This window comes from Chrysochloris asiatica, unplaced genomic scaffold, assembly GCF_000296735.1.
Source record: "Chrysochloris asiatica unplaced genomic scaffold, ChrAsi1.0 scaffold00016, whole genome shotgun sequence".
NCBI classification, from domain to species: Eukaryota; Metazoa; Chordata; class Mammalia; order Afrosoricida; family Chrysochloridae; genus Chrysochloris; species Chrysochloris asiatica.
The window spans coordinates 12,634,642-12,656,361 of record NW_006408534.1 but is presented as its reverse complement, the minus strand read 5'-3'; the positions used below and the strand labels follow the sequence as shown (position 1 = coordinate 12,656,361).

Sequence of the window (21,720 nt, the reverse complement as noted above, 5' to 3'; positions counted from 1 at the left end):
CAGGATGGCTTTCACCAAGATGGAGATTGCAGGGGGTGGCAGCTTGTCCATGGAAGGAGTTGCATTGCTTGTCAACTGGAAAGGAAAGTAGAATGGCATAGCTTAGGGCCTCCCTTTGGAGGTCACTCCAATTAGCTAGCACAGGGCACAGGAGAAGCTAGCCAACCTGGCAAGGTCCTAGCTCTGCCCACTCCCCGCCCCTCCCCACACACGGGGGCAGCGGAGGCGGGACGTACACTAGTCATCCAATACCGTGTGACAGGCTGGGCCCAGTATGTACCTGTCTGCCGGCTAGAGTAGCTGGAGTAAGCCTAGAGCTTTGGAGTCAGCACCCAGCAACAGAAGATGCAGAGCTCAGACCTGAGCCCCCAGGATGGCACTTGGACAGAGTCCTCTCTGCTTTTGGGTCTTGGCGCCACCCTTTACTTGGGCTACTACTGGGCATGTGTGCTCCAGGTGCATGCGGGTCTAGCACTCTGGTCGGAGGGTTAGGGATACTAGGGTCTAGTGACTGTTTTTAGTGAATCCAAGCAAAATGAAGTCTCTGACAACTTCAATCTTTTCTCCTGTTGTCATGATGCATTTTTATATTTTTTAGTCTAGTTCTGTTCCTTGTGAAACTGTCATGCTTTTTATTGGTTCAGTAATTTGGATTTTTGTTTTCTTTACAATGAGGTGCATCTCATACTGAAATCTGCGGTCTTTGATCTCCATCACATTAAAATTTCCTAGAAAGCTTTTAAATTGATATCTAGGATTCTCTCCCAGGAGCCCTGGTGGTGTGATTTAGTTGACTGCCCATCTACTAATGGCAAGGTCAGATTTGAATCTACCTAGCCACTCTGCTGGAGAAAAATCTGGCAATCCAGCCGGGGGGCTCAAGCCTTTTGTGGGAGTTGGGATGGTTGAGTCTGCCACCTTACACTACAGCCAGGTTCCACTTTACTTTCATCACTTTAATAATGGAGAGTAGGTTCTGTTCCTGTCTAAATTCTCTGCATCCTCCGTGTGCTCCCCATGCTAGCTGGGTCTTTCTGAGGGAGCACTTAACTTATCTTTTTGATGTGATAAACACTTGGGGGAAAGGCCAGGTAGCATCTTAAGGTGTCAGCAATTAAGGGCACACACTATACCTTTCTTTTCTTCTTAGGTTAGATCTAGTTGAGTTTCTCATTAGCTATACTGACTAAAGGAACCAGAGGCTTTTAAGGTGGTGTCTAGCTCCCCAACCCTAGCGGGGCCATTGCCATAGGCCTAGTAGGGCCTCACTTCCATTAAGGACTGAGGTTTCTCTCCTAGATCAGGCCTGATAGATCACCCTGTCCATTGCGAGTTCAAGACTCTCCATAAATAGTATGATAAGAAAGTCTGAAGAGATTGATTTTGATGAACTTCTCACTGCAAGTTAGATAAAATACATTAACTTACATATCCAGGAAAAAAAATATTTTAATCATCGTTAAACTCTGTTCTAGGCATCTGAGTCTAACAAGGAACCTATTGATTCAAGTGTTCCTTTGAACTACAAACCAAAAACCCATTGTTGTAGAGTTGATTTCAACTCAGTGACTTCATGTGTGTCAGAGTAGTACTGTGCTCCATATCATTTTTAATGCCTGATTTTTTTGGTAGTAGATTGCCAGGGCTTTCTCCTGAAGTACCTCTGGGTGAACTCCAACCTCCAACTTTTGGGTTAGATGAGTGTTAACCATTTGCACCACCAAGGAATTCCAAAAGATTTATAGGTGATTTTAATGCTGCTGTTGGTAGTGGCTGTGTGCTGAGTCAGTTCTGATTCATGGCAACCCCGTATAGAGTTTGAGGCTATAAATCTTTACAGGAGCAAAAAGTCCATCTTTTTCCAGAGGAGTGACTCGTAGATTCGAAGTGCCAACCTTGCAGTTAGCAGCCCAGCTCATAATACACTATGCTACCAGGGATCCTTTTCAAAACCTTCTATATTAGCATGTTTTGTTTATAAATCAGTTTTCCTTAATAAAACATCAAAACCTTGCAGTACCCTATAAGCTTCACCTTATGTGTCTGATCTGGAGTCAGTCATTAGGGACAAATGTTTGGTCAAATCTGTAAAGTTTGATCACACATTTTGACTGGAACTATTCTTATTAAACATTTTCCTTTGCTTGAAACCTCACATACACTTTATACTCCAAACCATTCCTTGAATTCTAAATACTTAATTCTAAATTAATGCAGGAAAAAGTTCATTCTGGAGACCCTGAGGACACAGTTTGGATTATCCAAGCAGTGGTAACAGAAATAGTACAGATTCATCCATAGCAACCTATGGCATATATGCTCTCTGTAGTCAAGGAACTCTTCTAGGGTTAAAATGAAACTGATTCATTCACAGAAATCACCCTGTAAATTTTATTAGCAACTTGTTCTATACTACCGAGCTGTTTGACCAAGGACTTTAATAAACTGATAACTCAAGATCTTGGCATGATTAGGGAATGTGGTAGCTTCATACGGTAAGCACTGGGCTGCAAACCACAAGGTAAGTGGTTCAAGGCCACCAGTTGCTCTGCAGGACAAACATGGGACTTTCTGCTCCCGCAAAGATTCACAGCCTTGGAAACCTATGGTTATACAGCAGTGGGTAGGGTTTATAGTACAGGTTCCAGAGTCAGACCTGGGGCTGAATCCCAGATCTGCCACAAACTAGCTTTGTGACCTTTGACAAGTTGCTCAACATTCAAAACTCTTTGCTTATGCAGACGATAGTACTTACCCTGTAGAGCTGCTGTGAAGATCATGAGGTCAAATCATGTAAAGGCCTTCACACAATGCCCAGCACATAGTGAACACTCCACAAATTTTACCTATTAGTAGTAGTGGTGGTATCATTACAATTATTAATCTTGTTTTGCTTCTTGTTTGTTGTATACTTTGGGCAAGCCACTTGGTAAATTGTCGTCTTATAAAATATCCTACAGCAAATGGCTAAGCCCAGTATCTGCATAAGCACACAATTATTGTTAAGTGCTGTCAAGTCGGTTCCAACTCATGGTTTCCGAGTAGTGCCTGGTGAGCTTGAACCACTGACCTTGTGGTTAAAATGGACCTTGCAGTCCAATGCATTAACCCACAACACGACACCAGGGCTCCAAGCACACAACAGACCACAGCTGTTATTACTCCAAGAAACTCCAGTAGCGTAGTGGGTTACAAGTGGGGCTGCTAACACAAGGCTGGCAGTTCAAATCTACCAGAAACTCTATGGGAGAACAATGAGGCGTTCTGCTCCTTTAAAATTTTGTTGTTAAGTACTATCGAGTCAGTTCTGACTCACAGCAACCTTGTATAGTGTTTCTGAGGAGTGGCTGCTAACCTTGAAATTCAGTGCATTACTCCAGTGCCACACCAGGACTCCTAGTAAAGATTTTCAGGTTCAGAAACCCTATACAAGGTTGCTGAGTCAGAACTGACTCCCCAGCACATAACTACCACCATTATTATTCCAGGGCTTAAGGATGATGGTACAAGTCACACTGCACAACAGTCATACTATCACTGTAGCCTTTCTAGCTTATCATTTCTCCAGCCTCTCTTGAATATTGGAACTATAGAGGAAATAGGACCCTGGTCTTCAAGTTCCTTTGGGCCTGCTACAGAAATATAATTTCCATTATTGAACTTGTACAGCATCCTCCTGCTCCATCAGTCTGCTAAATAAACAGGACCCCTCACTCACTCGATGTTCATCTAGAGCAGGGGTGAGGAACCTTATTTTTCTGCCAAAATTTATAATATCATTCATGGGCCATACAAAACTATCAACTTAAAAAATTAGGATTGCTATATTTGGTCAAGCATTTAACTAAATGTGGCGCTGCAGGTTCAGCACTAGGCTTTGAATCACAAGACAAGGTTGGCAGTTCAAATCCACCAGCTGCTCCTCAGAAGCCCTGTGCAAGGCTGCTATGAGTCGGAACCGACTCAACAGCACCAACAATGTGATAGCTGGAATTGCAGTTGCCCTGGCAAGGCCTGACAAATAGGCTCACAGGCTGGACGTTCCCACCCGAGCCAGAAGAACCAAGCCGAAAGGCTGAAGTCAAGGCTGAGTGTTCACTGACATCACCTGTCCCTGTCATCCCATCCCTGCTGCTTTCCCTCTGCGTGGCATGAAAGAAGAAAAACACTACTCACAGTAAGGATTATTCCTTCTTTAGAGTATGGTCTAGCAGCTAAGCACCCAGGAAAAAATTAGATGCTGTGGTAGATAGGAGCCCTTTGGCTGTCATGAACACACACATTAGGGAACAGAGGAATGTAGGCAATTGGTGCTAAGGCCAGAAGCCAGAATGGTCAGAGCTAGTCTTGGGACGATGACAGGGTATGAGTAATACAACTGCTAGACACAAAGGACACAGATGGAACAGCGCCCCTTTTCTTCCTTCCTGCCTAGAACTCCTGCCCCTCCTTTCTGCTGGACACTTCTCTGCCTGTATTAATTGCCTCCCCAGAATGGGTTTGGGGTATAGATAAGCTGATAGGGGAGATAGGAACAAATGATCTAAACAAGGTATGCATGGGCTTACATGTGCTTATTAACTAAATCTATAGTACAATTTCACCTGTTTGTTACTACATCAAAGGTGTGAAACACATGGAAATTATTCCTACAATAACGGTGGTCTAAGAGTAGATGCGTGCATGGACACATAGGCTGAATGGGCGTGGGAAGGAGAGGGGACGATAGCCACGAATATTTGAGGGAGCTCCACGAGCTCATGAAAACATGGAATTGAAAGATAATGGAATTTTCCTATCAACTTTTGAAGTTCCCTCGTAGATCAGTTTGACAGAGGATATTTCTACATGTGTATTTACCTATTCTGTGAATACATCCAAGAATGTGGTAGGGCATGTGGGGGGGGGGGCAGCTCTTAAGTATAGCCAAACACTTTTTGAGGGAATCAGTCTCTGGGGCTGGGGACTTAGGATCATAGTCTTAGGGGGGATAATACGGTTAAGTGGCGTAACATAGTCCACAAAAACAATGTTCTAGATACTATTTTAGTGAGAAGTGACTAGAGTCTTAAAAGCTTGTGAATGGCCATTTAAGGTACAACTGTTATTGGTTTTTCCCTGTCTGGAGGAAAGATGAGTGAAGAAAATCCAAGATGAATGGAAAACAATTGGTCCACTGGATTAATGAACCATGCAAACACCAGCCTCCATCACCCTGAGAGCAGAACTATATGGTGCTTGGCTACCACTATCAACTGCTCTGGAAGAGAAAGATCTCATTGAAAGATCCTAGACAGAGTGGGATAAAAAGGTGGAACAGAACTCAAAATTATTTAAAAGGCCAGGCTTACTTATAGACAGACTAGTGGAACCCCCAAGGCACCCTTCAGGTCTGGACCTGAATTTCCTGTGGCTCAACTTTCAAGCCAAGCACTAGACAAGTCTATAAGGGAATCAGTAACACTAGGGAGGTACGCACTCCTTACAATAATCAACTATTTACAACCAAAAGGGCTGCATCTACCCAGGAACACAGTTCATAGGGGTTAGGAAACAGAGGAGTGGAAACAGGAAACAAAGGCAGGAAAGCAATGCCACATTGTGGGGATTGCAATTGACATGAAACAAAATGCACATGAATTAATGAAAAACTGATTGGCTCTGTAAACCGTCACCCAATTCACAATAAAGTTAAACTAAGAATAGACATTTCTGAGCCCAAGCTCATCCCCAGATCCCAAAGAAGAAAAAGACACCCATGTGAAACTACACCAGATTGTTTAGTGCCTTTGAGTTAGTTCTAGCTCATAGCTTGAGTGTGTTCTTCTTCCTGTAAGTTGGTGTGTACTGTGCTCACTACAGCCAGCACCCATCAACCGCAGCAGATCCTAGTCTTGGCTCTGAGTCAGTTCAGTCTCAATTCTAGAAGTGACATGCCAGGATTGGGGTTCTTTGGGGTCTCTAACAGCACTTTATTAGTCATTCCAGGTTGAGATGTGTTGAGTATCTTATTCACAGACCAAACACCTTTCATGTTGGACTCTGTAGAGGGGAGGTCACACTTCCTCTGGTGTTGGGTCCCTCTGCGACTTGGTGAAAAATCAGGGGAGTAAGGCAGATTGTGTTGTGTGATTACAGAGGTCTCGACTGGTAGTGGGGCCTGGGTTTCTGGCCTTCCTGGAGCAACACTGTCCAGTCATGGTGGAGACTTTCTACCCTACACTATGGTGTTTTCAGGGGAAGCTACAAACCATCTTCTGAGTCTTAATGCAGTCTCAGCCCCTAGTCTCTTACTGGAGGTAAGAAGGGACACAGGGAGGGAACATCAAGCTGCAATTCTATCGGGAATCTCCCTCTGCCTTTGTTCAAATGAAGACAGTCTTTGTCCCAAATACTTCAGTGTTATGAGGGTAAGAAAGAATAAGAGCATGCATATCTGAGGGTTCTGTAACTGCTCTGGTATGGTGCTGTAGGGTAAGCACCTGACTGCTTACTGCAAGGTCAACACTTCAAACCCACCAGTCACTCTTGGAAACCCTATAAAGGGTTGAAACCAACTTGATGGCACACAACATAACTGCACATCCATAAAGCAATATTCATTCTTTTGTGTCCCTGTTCCACCTTGTTAAAGCCTTAATGCTTTTCATAAAGTACGTCCTCAAAGGGTGTTGGTGGGAAGCTGTATGACTTGTTTATAGGTGGGGCTGGAGGTAAAAATCCTTGTGAAGCACAAGTTCCTAATAGTGTCTTTGTGTGCCATCTCTCCAAAAACACAGTGAAGTCCTCCAAACCCCAGATGGAGACCAGCTTCTACTAGACTGGGCTAGCCAGCATGACAGCAGCCAATACATTGACCCGACCACCCAGCCCATTGTATTACTGCTGCCTGGCATCACAGGCAGTAGTCAGGAGACATACATCCTGCACCTAGTTATCCAAGCTTTGAAGGATGGCTATTGTTAAGGATGGGCAGAGTGTAGGTGGTATCTAAGAACTTAACAGTGGGGTACAAGAGTGCAATACGGAAGCTGTCTTTTGACAGGTCTTCCTGAAGGCTACCAAAAGGGGAAAGTCTGGCTAAAATGTACTTGTATGTGTCACAGGGCTGTTTTATTTAATAACTGGGGCTGCCGTGGGGAAGAACTGCTGGTGAGTCACCTCCCCACATCCTAGCATAAAGAGAAGCCTTTCACCCTACCCTCAACAGATAGGCTTCGCCTTGGGGCTCTATTTATTTCATTCTTCCATTTCTTGTCCCTTTCCTGCACTTGATCTTAGCCAAAAAGCCAAGAAACTACTTTCTCTATCTTCTGGCTAGGCCATCCCTTCCTCCCCAATGACACAGTTTACCCTCAGACTCACAGGGCCTTTTGTGCTGGCAATACTGAAGATCTGGAGACAGTCGTGAAGCACACAAAACGCCGCTACTCCAAAGCTCCACTGCTAGCTGTGGGCATCTCTCTTGGCGGGTTAACGGCTGCCTGGGCTGAATGCAAAGGCCCAGTCTTGACCCCAATCCCCTCCACCCCACCCAGAGTCCTCTCCACCTGTCCCAACTCCCAACTGCAAAGCCTTCATTCATGGCCCCTGATCCAACCCTGCAGGATACTGGTGCTGAACCACCTGGCACGGACTGGGCAAGCTGCAGAGTTGGTGGCAGCATTGACTTTCTCTGCATGCTGGGATTCCTTTGAGACTACTCGCTCCCTGGAGACCCCACTCAACTCATTGCTCTTCAATCAGCACCTCACTGCTGGCCTCTGCTGACTGGTGGGCAGGTAGGGTCTTGGCAGGTGGGGAGGAAGCAGCAGGCAGGGTAGGATGGCAGACATGCCAAGTTCTGCCAGTGCTCAGGTGAGTTCTCTAGCTGGGCTTTCTCATGCAGGAGATAGGTTAAGCCTCAGGCTGGGACTCTGGATTAGGTCCGGGAGTAAAGATGGTGGTAGGGATAAGGCTCCTGGAAGACTGGAATTTTTTTAGATCTAAACCTCAATCTGATCTTTTGCAGAAATAGAAAGGTGACTGGCAAGGTGGTGATGTAGACTTTGTGCTACAGGTATAGGATTTCAAGCACCCCTTCCCCCAAATATTTTCCTACTCTTCAACCTCATCTAGCCTATCCCACTTTACTCCACACATCCCACTCTCCTCCAGGCCTGTACAATTCGTCAGTTTGATGAGCGCTACACAGCTGTGGCCTTTGGTTATCAAGACTGTGATGCCTACTACCAAGCAGCAGGCCTGAAAATCAAGGTAGATGCCATCCAATTCCCTGTGCTCTGCCTCAATGACCCTTTTTCCTCAGATGACCCTTTTTCCCCAGCCAGTGGTGAGTACCCTGAACCTTGAAAGTTAGATCCCAGGGAAAATGGGCCATGAGGTACATACAAGTGGAGAGCCTGGGTTCCTGATTCCTCTGACCCTCTCACAGGCTGCCCAGCACTCTCCCCACATTGCACTGCTCATCACAGCCCGTGGGGGCCACAATGGCTTCCTGGAGGGGCTGCTCCCCAGGCAGCACTGCTATACGAGCTGCCTCTTGCATCAGTACGCCAAAGCCATCTTCCAGCACCCAGAGGAGTTGCTCAGCCTCACGGCGCTCTTACCTTCTGAGAGAGGCAAGAGAAGTACCATTTAGGGGCTCACTTCTGTCTTCTTTTGTTTATTAAATAACTTTTCCTACTTAATGGGCTCAGATTCATTTTCCTTTTCTTCAAGACTGGGGTAGACTATCCAGGAACTTACTGCATATTTGGCCTGGCTGGCTTGGAATGACCCAGATGAATCCATGGATCCCTCCTGGGTTTTTCTTTTGCCTCTTCCTTCCCTAACAGCAAGTCCCAGGCCAGTCCTTGCCCCAGCAAATGCCAGGGACTCCATAAGAAGAGTAACTGGCCACAAGGCTGTGAGAGGAGGAGGAAAAACTGATGGTTTCTGCAGGAAGGACAGCTGTTTCTCTAGGCTCTTGAGCATCGTCACATATTTCTGGAGAAAAGACCAGCTCAAATCTGGAGTCTGGTAGGCAGAGGGATGGAGGTATTGCCTGGGCTTTGGACACCGCTGTCCTGGAGGAATCCACAGGGATGAATACAGGGTTCCCAGGACCACAGCCAAGCTTGAACTGGGAAAGTCTTAGCAGGGACAACCTCAGCTGTGGACCCACCTGGAGGGAGCAATGGGGATGCCAGCCTCTGCTCTTGTCTACATGGTGGCAGTATCCAGGGGGAAGGAGGCTAAAGAAAGCCTGGAAAGGCACTCTGGAGCAGCAGGATGGTTACAATTATAAGCCCAACACACAGCAACAGCAGCAGCCACACAGGAACACTTCCTGCAAGAGGGGTAAGGGAAGAAGTCAACAGACACAGGGGCCTCACAGGCTGAAGATCAGGACTCTTGACCTATTCCATTCGAGGGGCAGATGGCTATAAATCTCCAAGTGATGTGTTTCTGCTACAGCTAAAGGTGGAGTGGCACCCTCCTCCCCCGAATGACTCACGTCGTGAGGGCAGCAGGTGCAGCTGGCAACGACTGTCCACAGCCACAGAGAATAGGGCAGTTTCGTGAGACCCAAGGAGTTCTGGACCACGACCCTTCTCAGGTAGAAAGGCCACATCTGTCACCACAATGCCATGAGCCTCCTTCACATAGTAGAGGCGCTAAGGTCAGGAAGAGAACTAGTGAGGGAAGGTACAGTTGGGAGGCTTCCTGCAGAAAACATGCCTCCTGCCCTCAGAAGGCTTTCCCAATCCAGGGTGTGCCAAATGCCTTTCTGCACACTCAGTTGAGAGGCCGGCTAAGAGTCCTCACCCCAAAGAGCCCTCAGGCCTGTGCCCACTTCCACCCATTACCTGAAGAGAGAAAGCTATGTAGATGGCAACAGAGCCAGTGACGGTGCCCAGGCCTAGGAAGGTGCCAGATTCACTGCAACACACAAACAGAAAGTGTTCGCTGTCCTGGAGGCCTGTGCAGAGAGCCTCATTCAGAAAGAGCAGTCCTCAGTGATTCATGGAGGAGTCTTCCCATGCTTCCCAGGCACCACCAGACCCAGCCAAGCCAGGACTGCCTCACACCTGACACTGAAGCAAGAGATGACTTCATGACCACAGGGCTTAGTCCGAAGGGGCAAGAAGGTAGAACCATCCCAGGCTGTGAGGTAGCAGGGTGGCGGCTGGCGCTGGCGCTTGTGGGGAATCTGCACTGTGAAGAGTCGCAGCCTAGCAGGTTGGTCTGGAACCTGCCCAAACCTGGGCCAAGAGAGAGGCTGTTCAGCTTCTGGGGCCTGTCCAACTATTCGCAGAGGTTTGTGCCCTCCTGCATGCTGATCAGGCCTAGGCTAATACCCACCAAAGTGATAATCCTCCTCAACTTCCCCAATGCCCCCACCACATCTGGACTGTGCCTCTCTTAGCCACCCTCTGGGGTCTTCACACCTGCAGGCCTGGTAGCGGTAAGGCGTGTTTGAAAAGGTGGGTCCGTTCTCTTGCCAGTGCAGCTGTGTTACCAGTTGGTCCTTCTGCCACACGGAGGCCTTAAGGTCCCAGCCCACGGTTACCAACTAGTCAGGAATAAAGATTCCAAGGATGAGCAGTTAGGAGAAATACTTACTAAGCAAGGAGCATTATCACCTACTTTCTCCACCCCTCTACCTCCTCACCTTGCCATCAGGCCCCAGAGCTAGGTCTTCAATCTCCCCTTCATGGGCTTTGAACTCCAGAACTTTCTTCAGGCCAGGGACCTGCAGTTGAATCACCACTATGGTTAGCCCAGCACCCAGCAAGAGCACTCCTTTCCTTTTTCAATGGTCAATCTCACATCTCTCCCAATTCTGGCCTTGTTGCTATTGCCACGCATTCCACCTAAACCAACCCCCACCCCCAAGAAAAAGAAACCACACCTGCCAGACACGAACGAAGCCATCTGTCCCTCCAGTGGCAAGCAGGGTGTTATCATGGTTGAAGCACACAACTTTCTGCAGTGGATCAGTGCTGAAGTCTGTCTGTACCGCCTGCAAATTCTCAACACTGAGTTCTACGCCCTCACGGTGGGTTTCTGTTCCAGATTTCTGCTCTGCTGGTGCTGCCCACTTCCTTTGTCGAGGGCCTTGGTCCTTAGAACCTGCAACACAAACAGCCTGCCAGGTTCTAGGATTCTATGGTAGTACTGACCTGCTACCAAAGCGCCACCTTCAGTCCCAATTCTTTAGAGAGACCAAGAGGAGAGTGATCTTACTCATCTTTTTTTCCTAAGGGCTAGAGAAGGGGCTCCTCACCTGCCTTCTCTGTCACTTTGTTGCCCTTTTGCTGATGGGTCTGGAAGCGAAGGAGCTGACAGTGGGCATCCTGACCTGCAGCAAGGATGTCACCAGCCAGTGCCAAGTTCATGGTGGCCCGTGTCTCTGTATCATGGGTGTGGAGCAAGGAGGCACTCAGGCGCCCATTAATCTGCTCGAGCTGCAGAAAGTGCTGAGAGAGAAGAAACCAGGATGAGCAAGGTTCAGGGTAGTCAGAGAACATCTCATGGGCAAACTGACATCTCTATAGTCTGATGCCTCACTGCACTTTCTAGTTCACCAGACTTTCTGAAGTTCGTATCTTATTTGGGCCTCACAAATCTATACCGCTGCCAGGGCTGGGAGAATTTGTGTCATTTATAATAACCATGGAGGGAGGCTCAGGAAGCAAACGAGGTGGCCTAAGGACAAACGTGCCTACTAATAGACAGATGTGGCTTCCCCAGAAAGGCAGCATGAGACCCTGGAGCTCTCCCTCTCCCAAGGTCGAGGATTAACGCTTCTGCCTACGCAGTCGTGTGCGCAATTATCACTTCCACTTTAGGAGTCTCTCAACGGTCCGGGTGAAAGTAGCGCCGCGGCGCCCAGCTTCCGATGATCCCCACCGTGCACAGCAATGCCAGAAGCTGAGATACGGCCAGTCTCCGTGGCCCTAGGCCACCCGGAATTGCCCTTAGCCTGTGGCGTAGCCTGGGCCCAGCGACCCTCCGCTCTCACCACGCCATTCTTTATGCCGGTCTTGGCGGCGCCTCCTCCACCCGCGGCGATGAGTAGCCCCGCGTTGGAGTCCACCTGAAGGGCGTACAACGGGAACGGGGCCCGGTACAGCTCCGGCGCCCGGCGCCGACCCATCCCGCCCGGCGCTCTTCACAGCTCACACCGCTGCACCTGGGACATGCCTCTCCCGGCCTCTAACTCCTGCCCCGGGGACTGTGGAACTTGGTCCGGTTGCCGCCTGGAGGGTGTCAGCTTCTCTCACACTCCCGGAATGTCTAATAAAGAAAACACTCGATGAGCGCCCTAATCCGACTTCTGGGCCACCTAAACCCGGGTTCGCGCAGTGCGAACGCGGACCAATCCAAGCGCTCTCTTCGCGCAAGTGCAGAACCACCAATACGCGTCAGCACTCCTCGGCCGGGGTGACGCAACAAGGGCGCCGGGATCCTTGCTCTCCGCCCATTTCGATGGCAGGTTCCGCCATCTTTGTGCGGGGCTTGGGAGACGCGCATGTCGTTAGACGAAAGGCCCTTGGTGATACGGGAAAGGAGGTGGCTAATAACTGATTCGACTGCACTTAACAAAGTAAAGATTACCAGGTGCGGAGCTCTGGTAGTGTAGTGGTTATGAACCAGACTGCTAACCTCAGGGTCAGCAGTTCGAAAGTACTAGCTGTTCCGCAGGAGAAAGATGAGGCTTTCTGCTCCGGTAAAGATTTACAGCCTCGGAAACTCTGTCCAGGGTCGCTATGACTTGGAACCGGCTCCACGGTACATAACAGTGGAGTGGGATCTGACTTAAAGGGTTTTCATAGCTTTCCAAAGTAAATGACAGTTCCCTCTTTTGAAGATCCTCTGCATGGGTTGAAAAACCAAAGTTTAACCGTTTGCATCACAAAGGAAATTCTTGTAAAGGCTGCTGTTATTAAGTGTCTTCGAGTTGGTTCTAACTTAGATTGAGTCTGTATAGGGCTTCCGAGGAGCAGCTGGTGGGTTTGAACCACAAATTTTGCCGTTAGCAGTCCAGTGCTTATCCTACAGCGCTGCACCAGGACTCAAAAACAAAACAAAAAAACTGTTGTCAAATGCTGCGAGTCGTTTCCAGCTCCTAGCAACCCTATATAGTTTTCTGAGGCTGTAAATCTTTGCAGGGGCAGAAAGCCTCGTCTTTTTTCCTAGGAGCTGCTGGAGGACTTGAACTGCCGATCTTGTGGTTTGCAGTCCAGCTCTGGTCCTGTAGCGCTACTGCATTCCCCAAATAAAGGCTAATAAACCTTCACTAACGTGCCGGGTGCTGTAGGATCAGTGCTGGACTTCAAACCACAAGGTCAGCAGTTCAAACCCACCAGCTGCTCCTCGGAGACCCTATACAGGGTCGCTATAAGTCGGAATCTGCTCGATGGCACTAAACAACAACAGCAAACCTTTACTAAAGAAATCCTTCGGTTAGGGTTATTTGCACTTTAAGAGCGATAGACTTATACAGGTACATGCAAATCACACACCAGAAACATGCTCTGCAGCGCGTATCTTAATGGAGGTAGCATTGACAGTAAAATCAGACAAAATGACCTTCAAACCCAGAATCCACTGCTTCCTAGTATGCTGTTATTGTTAAGTGCTATTGAGTCAGTTCTGACTCATAGCAACCCTCTATTGGGTTTCCAAGGAGGAGCTGGTGGGCTTGAGTCACTGACCTTAGCAGTCCAGTGCTGATCCTACAGTGCCACACCAGGTGTGAGGAAGCCACTATATTAACACCTACCATCCCTGAATAGTAGAGCTGGGAGTCTTCCATTCTGTTTCTCAGGGTTTCTCTGTTCTGCTCTAAGTGCTCCTACTCTTCCAAGTTCTCCTACTTTCGGAGTGGAGACTGCTAGTCTTTGGCCACCCTGACTTCACTGGGAATGAGGTTTGGGTGGGTAATATGGCTCTACCTGACACCCTACCCACCTCTTGGGTTTCTTGTCTCCTGAAGATATTCCCCTGTGAGTGGATACAAAGAATGTCCTTTTCTGCAAGGAGACACTCTACTCCCAGGACTGGTAACCTCAGCAGGCCTTGTAGTTGTTAAGTGCTGTCAAGTTGGTTCCAACTCAGAGCAACCCTGTATAGGGTTTCCAAGGAGCAGCTAGTGAGTTTGAACTGCCCATCTTGTGGTCCTGTGCTATGTTCTACAGTGCCACACCAGTATGTTTGTGTTTACTTAACAGGTACTCAAAGGAATGGCATAAACATTGCACACACCAATAGCAGTCTCATGGAGTTGAATTAAATGTATGAAGGGCCTGGTAGAGCACACAGCGTGTCTCAGGTGCTCACAACCTTATGGTTTTTTTGCTCTCCTTATGTACACAATACAGACTGTCTCTGGCTCCTTTATATCCTTTGATTATCCTTAAGAAGGCTGGAATGGAGAGTGGTAACCCTGTAGCCACAGCCTCTGATTTTGTCTGTTGAATAGAATAGGACACAACATAAATTTTGCAGGGTCAGGCTTTATTGATTACAATGAAAGCTAGATGGGGCCCCCAGTGTACTTGGTTCTCTTCAACCAGGAGACAGCAGACTCCACAAGGGGCTCCCAGGGTTCAGAGCTGGAGAACACACTTGACCTCCAGCCAGCCAGCCCTTCAGGGTGTCTTGGGGCCTCGCAGAAATCTGGGGTCTGGTGGGGAGGGTGGTGTTTGGAAGAGGTGCTCCGGGGACCCTCCGTGGCTCTGGAACCAGGATGGTGACTTTGGGGGAATGGATTCTAAATAGACAGACCTCTTTGGGACAGAGGAAGGCTTGGACTTCGGAGAAGCAGTGGCCTGTCTTGGTGCCTGCAGGGGAGGCCCTGAGCGGCTGGTGGAATTTGGTGATTGAAGGTCTGGTGGCCTGAATCTCCCGGTCTGGGAAACTATGCCTGGGGCTAAATCTGGCCCAGCCTGTGCCATTGGTGCTTGAGATGTTGGGGCTTGAGATTCTGGTGCCTGAGATGCCCGGGCTTGACACTGGGGGGCCTGAGCAGTCTCGCCCTGAGGTCCTACTTCCTCCGGACTTCTTTCTGGCAACAGATGCAAGGCCCTGGCCTGGCCCCGAGGCAGGCGGAGGCCAAAGCCTATGCCTATGCGGAGAGGCCCGGACTCCTGGCCCTGTGCACAGGGCAGTAGTTGGGGGAAGGCCAGCAGCCGCGGCCCAGTCCTGTATCTGGGGATGGGACAGGACGGGCTGCGTGGCCGGAGACACACCAGGCATATAGGATACTCCACGACTGGGGCCTGGTTGGGTCTGCCTAGCCACAGTTGCTGCAAAAGCAGTAGACGTAGGTCGTGTGCGATTCGGCGGTGCCCCAGATGGACTACCAGGGCCTGGGCCAGGGCCCCTGGGTCCCTGAACTCTGCAGGGTCCCTCTCGCTTGCCACACATCCCTCCACACCCCCAGGGGACCCGGAGTCCCTGTACTGATGCAAGTGCCTTGTTGGCCTTGAAGAATGAACCCCAGAAGGTAGACTGAAGCTGGGGGAGGTAGATCTGGAGCTACGTGGGCCTTGGGGCTGGGAAGGAGAGTAGCAAGGGGAATTGGAGAGAGAGTTCTGTGGCTGAGAAGGAGAGGAGGACTGTGGGAAGGAGGGTGAAGGATAATGCTGGTGAAAGAACGTAGGGGAAGTTGGGACAGAGGAAGAATAGAGATATGGAACAGAGTCAAAATTTGAGTACGAAGAGTAGAAATATGAATCTGGAGAGTGGGACTGTGGGGAAGGAGAGAGGGGTAGGTGGGATGGAGAGGAAGAGGAGAAATTGGGAAAAGGAAGCGATTGGCGGGGAGGGAGAGGCTGTTGGTTGGGGCAAGGAGAGTCCACAAGTTGTGAGGGTCCCTGAGGGGGGTTTCCAGGGGACACTGCGTTCTGTAGCAGCACCTGGTCTTTGTTTTGAGGCAACATTGCCTTGAATTCAGAAGAGACCTGGTTGATGAGACCAGGGATTAGAGGCCTGGCAGAGGCAGGATTGGAACACAGTAGCTGAGTAGTCAGGTCTTATGTGTGCAAAAAGTGTGGCTCCAGTCTGGAGCAGGTGTTGATGACAGACCAAGGGGGCACCTTGCCTTGTAATAACAGGCTTCCTGGGTGCTTAGGCAGGAACTTGGGTTAGGCCTGGCCTCTCACTCCTTTGCAGTCTGCCATTGATGAGGGATATTTAGGGATGGAGGATCAGCGTTGCCTCTTGGGAGCTGAGGAGCAGCAGCAATAATCTAGGAGGGGTAGGAGGAGGGTACAGACCACAGGTCCTGTGGAGAAAAAGACAGAGCCCCAGATGATGTGAGAACTGGTCCCTTCCATTCACGTTTTCTCTTTCCTCTCTCCCTTTTGTTCTTCCTATAGAATCCTATTCTTGGAGAATTGGTCCTCACTCACTAGTGGGATGTCAAGATTACTGGGTGGAGCAAATGGTCTATGCTCAACTACTGTTCCCAAAGTTGACAATTCAAACCTACCCAGTAGCACTGCGAAAGAAAGGCTTTACAATCTACTTCTGTAACATTGTTGTGGTTGTTGTTGTTAGTTGCCATCGAGTTAGTACTGACTCACAGTGACCCTATGCAAAACAGAACGAAACACTGCCTGGTCCTGTGCCAGTCTCACAATCATTGCTATATTTGAGCCATCATTGCTGCTACTGTGTCAATGCATCTCATTGGGAGGTGTCCTCTTTTTCTCCCATCCTCCATTTTACCAAACATGATATCCTTCTCCAGGCACTGGTCCCTCCTGACAATATGTCCAAAGTATGAGAGCTGAACTCTGGCCATCCTGGCTTCCAGGGAGCTTTCTGGCTGTATTTCTTCCAACACAGACTGGTTTGCTCTTTTGGCAGCCCATAGTACTTATAATACTCTCTTCTAACAACATAGCTCAAAAGCATCAATTCTTCTATGGTCTTCCTATTCACTGTCCAACTTTCACATGCATATGAGGTTATTGAAAATACCATGGCTTGGGTCAGGTGCATCTTAATCCTCAAACTTATATCTTTGCTCTTCCACACTATAAAGAGGTCTTGTGCAGCATATTTGCCTAATGTAATACATTGTTTGATTTCTTGACTGCTGCTTCCAGGAGTGTTGATTTGAGCACAATGAAGTCTTAGACAATGATCTTTTCTCCGTTTATTGTGACGTTATTTGTCCAGTAGTGAGGATTTTTGTTTTCTCTAGGTTCAGGTACAACCCATACCGAAGGCTGTGGTCTTTGATCTTCATCAGCAAGTATTTTAAGTCCTCTTTGCTTGGAGGCTCTAAGGAGTGGGTAGGGTTACCATGAACCAGTATAGATTTGATGGCAACAGATTTATGTCTGTTTTTCCTTTCCACAAATGAGAAGTTTGGACAAGATAATCTTTCAACCTAGTGGTAAAGGTCTGTGATCTGTGATTTTCCTGACCCAAGCTCCAAAAAGATTCCTCTTCAGAGTTGGAAGGGCTCACAGTGGCCCTAGACTTCCTGGAATGAACTTCATTCTCCTTCCCTGTCTGCCTCAGGCCTAGTTCAAGCTGAAATCACTGAGATCCTAACTCTACATCAGCATTTAGGTTCAGAAGAGAAAAGGAGTAGGGAGGGAGAGAAGGTAGGGTAGGATTGGAGGAGTGGACTTGGGGAGGGTGGCATAAATAGGGTGTTTGGTGCTGTGAGCTCTCACCAATGAGGATTCCTCTGGGCTGTGCTCCACAAGGCACTTCAGCAAGGAGGGAAACTGGAGAGAGAGGAAGAGTCATTACACTTATTAGCTCCATCTCTACCTACCCCAGCATCTGTCACCCTAGAGTCAGTCTGACCCAGATTTCTGTCTGAGACTTGCCCTCAATCTTACTTCAGCCAAGCAGAGGTCTTCGGTGGTATAGGCTCTATTCTCCTAAACCCGAACCAGGGATTCAGCAAGCATCCTGGTTTCCTGCCACTCCGGTAACTCTGACCCCTTGTTGTCCCTAATGCTGATGTCCTTTGACTCAGTTTGGCCCCAACTCGGATGGCTTAGCATGCCCAGCAATAGCAATAGCAGTAGCAGTAGCAGTAGCAGTGGGGCCAGCAGGTGCAAAGCCTCTGGGAGAATGGGACTTTGTCCAAGGGGCGGCGACCCTGGCGCCGCCCCCATTGGGAGCTAAAGGCCCCATCCCCTGGAGGCAGTTCTCCCTGGCATTCAGTGCCTATGTCACAAAGGTGAGGTACTGACATCATAGAATCTTCTCCTCAGGGCTCTGAGACTTTTTTCAGGGATCATCCAAAGGCTGGCCCTTGACAACCCTGTGAAACACGTACATTTCTGGTGCACTTGTTCACCCTTCAGTTCCTAGCCACTACCTTTGCTCTCTGCTCTTAACCACCTCCTCCACATCCATTGTTCTTGTCAACCACAGAGCCTTTCTGGGCTGGGCCCTGCTTTCACTTCCTGGCTGCCTCTGCTTGTGGAGCAGTGGTGTATATGCCACACCTTTTCTTCTCTCTCTTGTTGTGTGCCTTCCAGTCAGTTCCGTCTCTTAGTGACCCTGTGCAGGTTTTCAGAGGAGTGACTGGTGGGTTTCAACTACAGACCTTGCGGTTAGCAGTCCAGGGCTTATCCTACAGGACTCTCCCTGCTTGGGATGCATTTGTTGGATGTTTTAGTAACTATTTTCTTATCATGGATTTATTACAATACAATTCACATACCATACACATATGTACAATCTATGCATTTAAAGTGTACAAAGCTGGTTTCTGTATATTCACAGGATTGTACAAACCATTGCCACAGTCTAATTTTGAAAGGCTTTTGTTCCCCTCAGAAGATTTCCTGAACCTGTAAGCAGTCATTCTCTTCCCCTCCACCCCCATCCCTGCCAACTACAGATCTAGTTTCTGTTTCTATGGATTTGCCTATTGTAGACATTTCATGCAAATGGAGTTATATAATATGTGGCAGTTTTGATTAGCTTCTTTGATTTAGCGTGTTTTCAAGATTTATTCATGTTGTAGCATCTGCCAATGATACTTTATTCCTTTTTATGACCAAAAATAATTTATTGTATGGATACACTACATTTTGTTTAGCAATTCAGTAACTGATGACTTGTTAAAATTGAAAATGTGGCCATTTCTAGTGGTTGGCGATATGAATAATATTGCTATGAACATTCATGTATAAGTTTTGTGCAGATTTGTATCTTCATAGGTCTTGGGTAGATCCCGAAGACAGGAATTGTTGGAACATGTGGTAATTCTGCATTTAATATTTTGAGGAATTACTAAATTGTCTTCTAAATAGGCTGTACTATTTAGTCCTGGTGGGCCCTATAGGATAAGCACTGGACTACTAACTGCAAGGTCAGCAGTCCAATCCTACCAGATGCTCCTTGGAAACCCTAGATAGGGTTGAGGCAGAACTGAGTCATACAGTATTTCTATTTCCAACTTTTTGAGGAAGCACCATGACATTTTCCATAGTGACTGCACCATTTTACAGTTGAGGCTTTCTGCTCCTGTAAAGGTTTACAGCCTCGGAAACCCTGTACAGGGTCGCTATGAGTCGGAACCAACTCCACGGCACACAACAACAACAACAACTAGCAGGGTAGGAGGGTCCCAGTCTCTCCACACCCTTGCCAGAATTTGTTGTTTTCTGTTTTTTAAACTTTGCTAATAATGCCTGGTGTGGCACTGTAAGATAGGAACCAGACCTTAAGGTCGGTTTGAACCAGGTCTGTGGTTCAAACCCACCAGCAGCTTCTTGGAAACCCTATACAGGGTCATAACAAGCTGGAACCAAGTTGATGGCACTTAAAAACAACACCATCACCAATAACAACAAGATGCTATCATATCATTGTTTTGATTTGCATCTCTCTGGTATGATATATAGGATAAGTATTGCACTGCCCACCACAAGGTTGATGGTTCAGACTCTCCAGCTGTTCCTTGGAAACCTATCCATGGTATCATGAGTTGGAACTGATTCAAGAGTACTTAACAACAACAACAACAACAATAATGGCTAATGATTGTGAGAATGTTTTCATATGGCGGCCTGAATGTCTTGTTTGGTGAAGTCTCTGTTCATGTCCTCTGCCCATTTAAAAATTTTATTATTTGTCTTCTTATTGAGGCATTGAAGTGTACTATCAATTTTAGAGAGTAGTCCTTTGTCTTGATATGTCATTACCAAATACTTTTTCTCTTTTGACTCTTTTGATGTGCACAAATGTCTAGTTTTTAGAAGATCCCATTCATCTATTTTGTCTTCTGTTTGTGTGTTTTCAGTTGTTTAATAGTGTGTTTATGCCATGTATCAGAGTCCCTAAGTTCATTCTTATTTTCTCATGAATGATCTTTTATAGTCTAGGAAAACATGTTTGGCAATGACATATCAACATACTTAACAAAAAGTATCAACACCTTAACAAAAAGACAAATAATTGAATTTGAAAATGGGAAAAAGACTCGTAACCAAAGAAGACTTCAGACAGCCAGCAAACATATGAAGAAATACTCATCATCATTAGCCATTATTGTTGTTGTTAAGTGCTGTCAAGTCAGTTCTGACCCATAGTGACCCTGTATAGGGTTTCCGAGGAGCAACTGTTGAGCTTGAACTGCTAACCTTGCAGTTCAAATGACTTACTTTGCAGTCTGGTGCATTAACCCACAGCATCACACCAGGACTCTGACCATTAGCCATTGTTATTGTTCATTAGCCATTGTTATTGTTAAGTGCTGTCGAGTTTACTCTGACCCATAGCGACCCTGTATAGGGTTTCTGAGGAACAGCTGGTGAGCTTGAACCTCCAATCTTGCAGTTCAAATGGCTTTGCAGTCTGGCGCATTAACCCACAGTGCCGCACCAGGACTCCATTAGAGAAATGTAAATCAAAATAGTAATGAGATATTATCTTACCCCAGCATTAATGTTGTTAAGTGGTTCAGAGCTGTTAACACCTCTGGTCAACTCATGTTAACTGCCAACCTCGTAGTTCAAAGTCCTGTGCTGTTCCTACAGTGCCACACTAGAAACCCAATAGCAAAGCTTAAAAAACCAAACCAAAACAGAAAACAACAAATGCTGTTGAGGGTGTGGAGAGCCTGGGACCTTTCTACACTGCTGGTAGGACTGTAAATTATGCAATTACTATGGAAAACATTAAAATACCACACGACCCAGCTATTTCTACTTGGTACATAGCCTCAAGAAATAAGAGCTGTGACATGACCAGCTATGTGTGGCTCTTTGGGATAATGCAAGGTCAGTTTGAATCGCAATGTCGGTGGTTCAAATTCACCAGCTACTCCTTGGAAATCCAATACGGGGTCGCTATGAGTTGGAACTGACTCAAAGGCACTAAACAACAACAACAACGTGTTCATTGCAGCACTATTCACAATAGCAAAAAGATGGAGTCAGCCTAAATACCCATCAACAGAAGAATGGTTAACCAAACTTTGGTACATACACATAATGGAATATTATGTAACATTGAAGAATAATGAAGAATCTGCAAAACACCTCACAACATGGATGAATCTGGAGAACACTGTTGTTATGTGCTATGGAACCGTTTCCATCTCATAGAGACCCTGTACAGGGTTTCCAAGGCTGCAAATCTTTACGGGAGCAGAAACCCTCATCTTTCTCCCACAGAACAGCTGGTAGTTTCGAACTGCTGACCTTAAAGTTTGCAGCCCGATTCTTAACCACTATGCTA

General features: G+C 47.4%; 3 protein-coding genes across 3 annotated transcripts; 1 reads left to right on the top strand and 2 right to left on the bottom strand.

Annotated features, from left to right (window-relative positions):
- Positions 1–345: 345 nt before the first annotated feature.
- On the top strand, positions 346–8,641 carry ABHD1 (abhydrolase domain containing 1). The gene is given in 10 exon segments (XM_006835293.1): positions 346–456; positions 6,139–6,299; positions 6,780–6,977; positions 7,107–7,152; positions 7,360–7,472; positions 7,608–7,781; positions 8,012–8,034; positions 8,037–8,059; positions 8,158–8,332; positions 8,400–8,641. Coding segments are annotated over 10 exon segments (1,266 nt in total).
- A 595-nt stretch (positions 8,642–9,236) lies between these two features.
- On the bottom strand, positions 9,237–12,254 carry PREB (prolactin regulatory element binding). Its single transcript, XM_006835203.1, has 9 exons — positions 12,011–12,254; positions 11,273–11,465; positions 10,898–11,118; positions 10,658–10,738; positions 10,434–10,558; positions 10,074–10,247; positions 9,852–9,924; positions 9,500–9,659; positions 9,237–9,331 (listed from the first exon to the last, which is right to left on the bottom strand). Exons 1-9 carry the CDS (start codon positions 12,143–12,145, stop codon positions 9,237–9,239), a joined length of 1,257 nt encoding a protein of 418 aa, XP_006835266.1. The 5' UTR covers positions 12,146–12,254.
- A 2,388-nt stretch (positions 12,255–14,642) lies between these two features.
- On the bottom strand, positions 14,643–15,935 carry LOC102839260 (chromosome unknown open reading frame, human C2orf53). The gene has a single exon (XM_006835292.1). It carries the CDS (start codon positions 15,933–15,935, stop codon positions 14,643–14,645), a length of 1,293 nt encoding a protein of 430 aa, XP_006835355.1.
- Between the last annotated feature and the right edge of the window lie 5,785 nt (positions 15,936–21,720).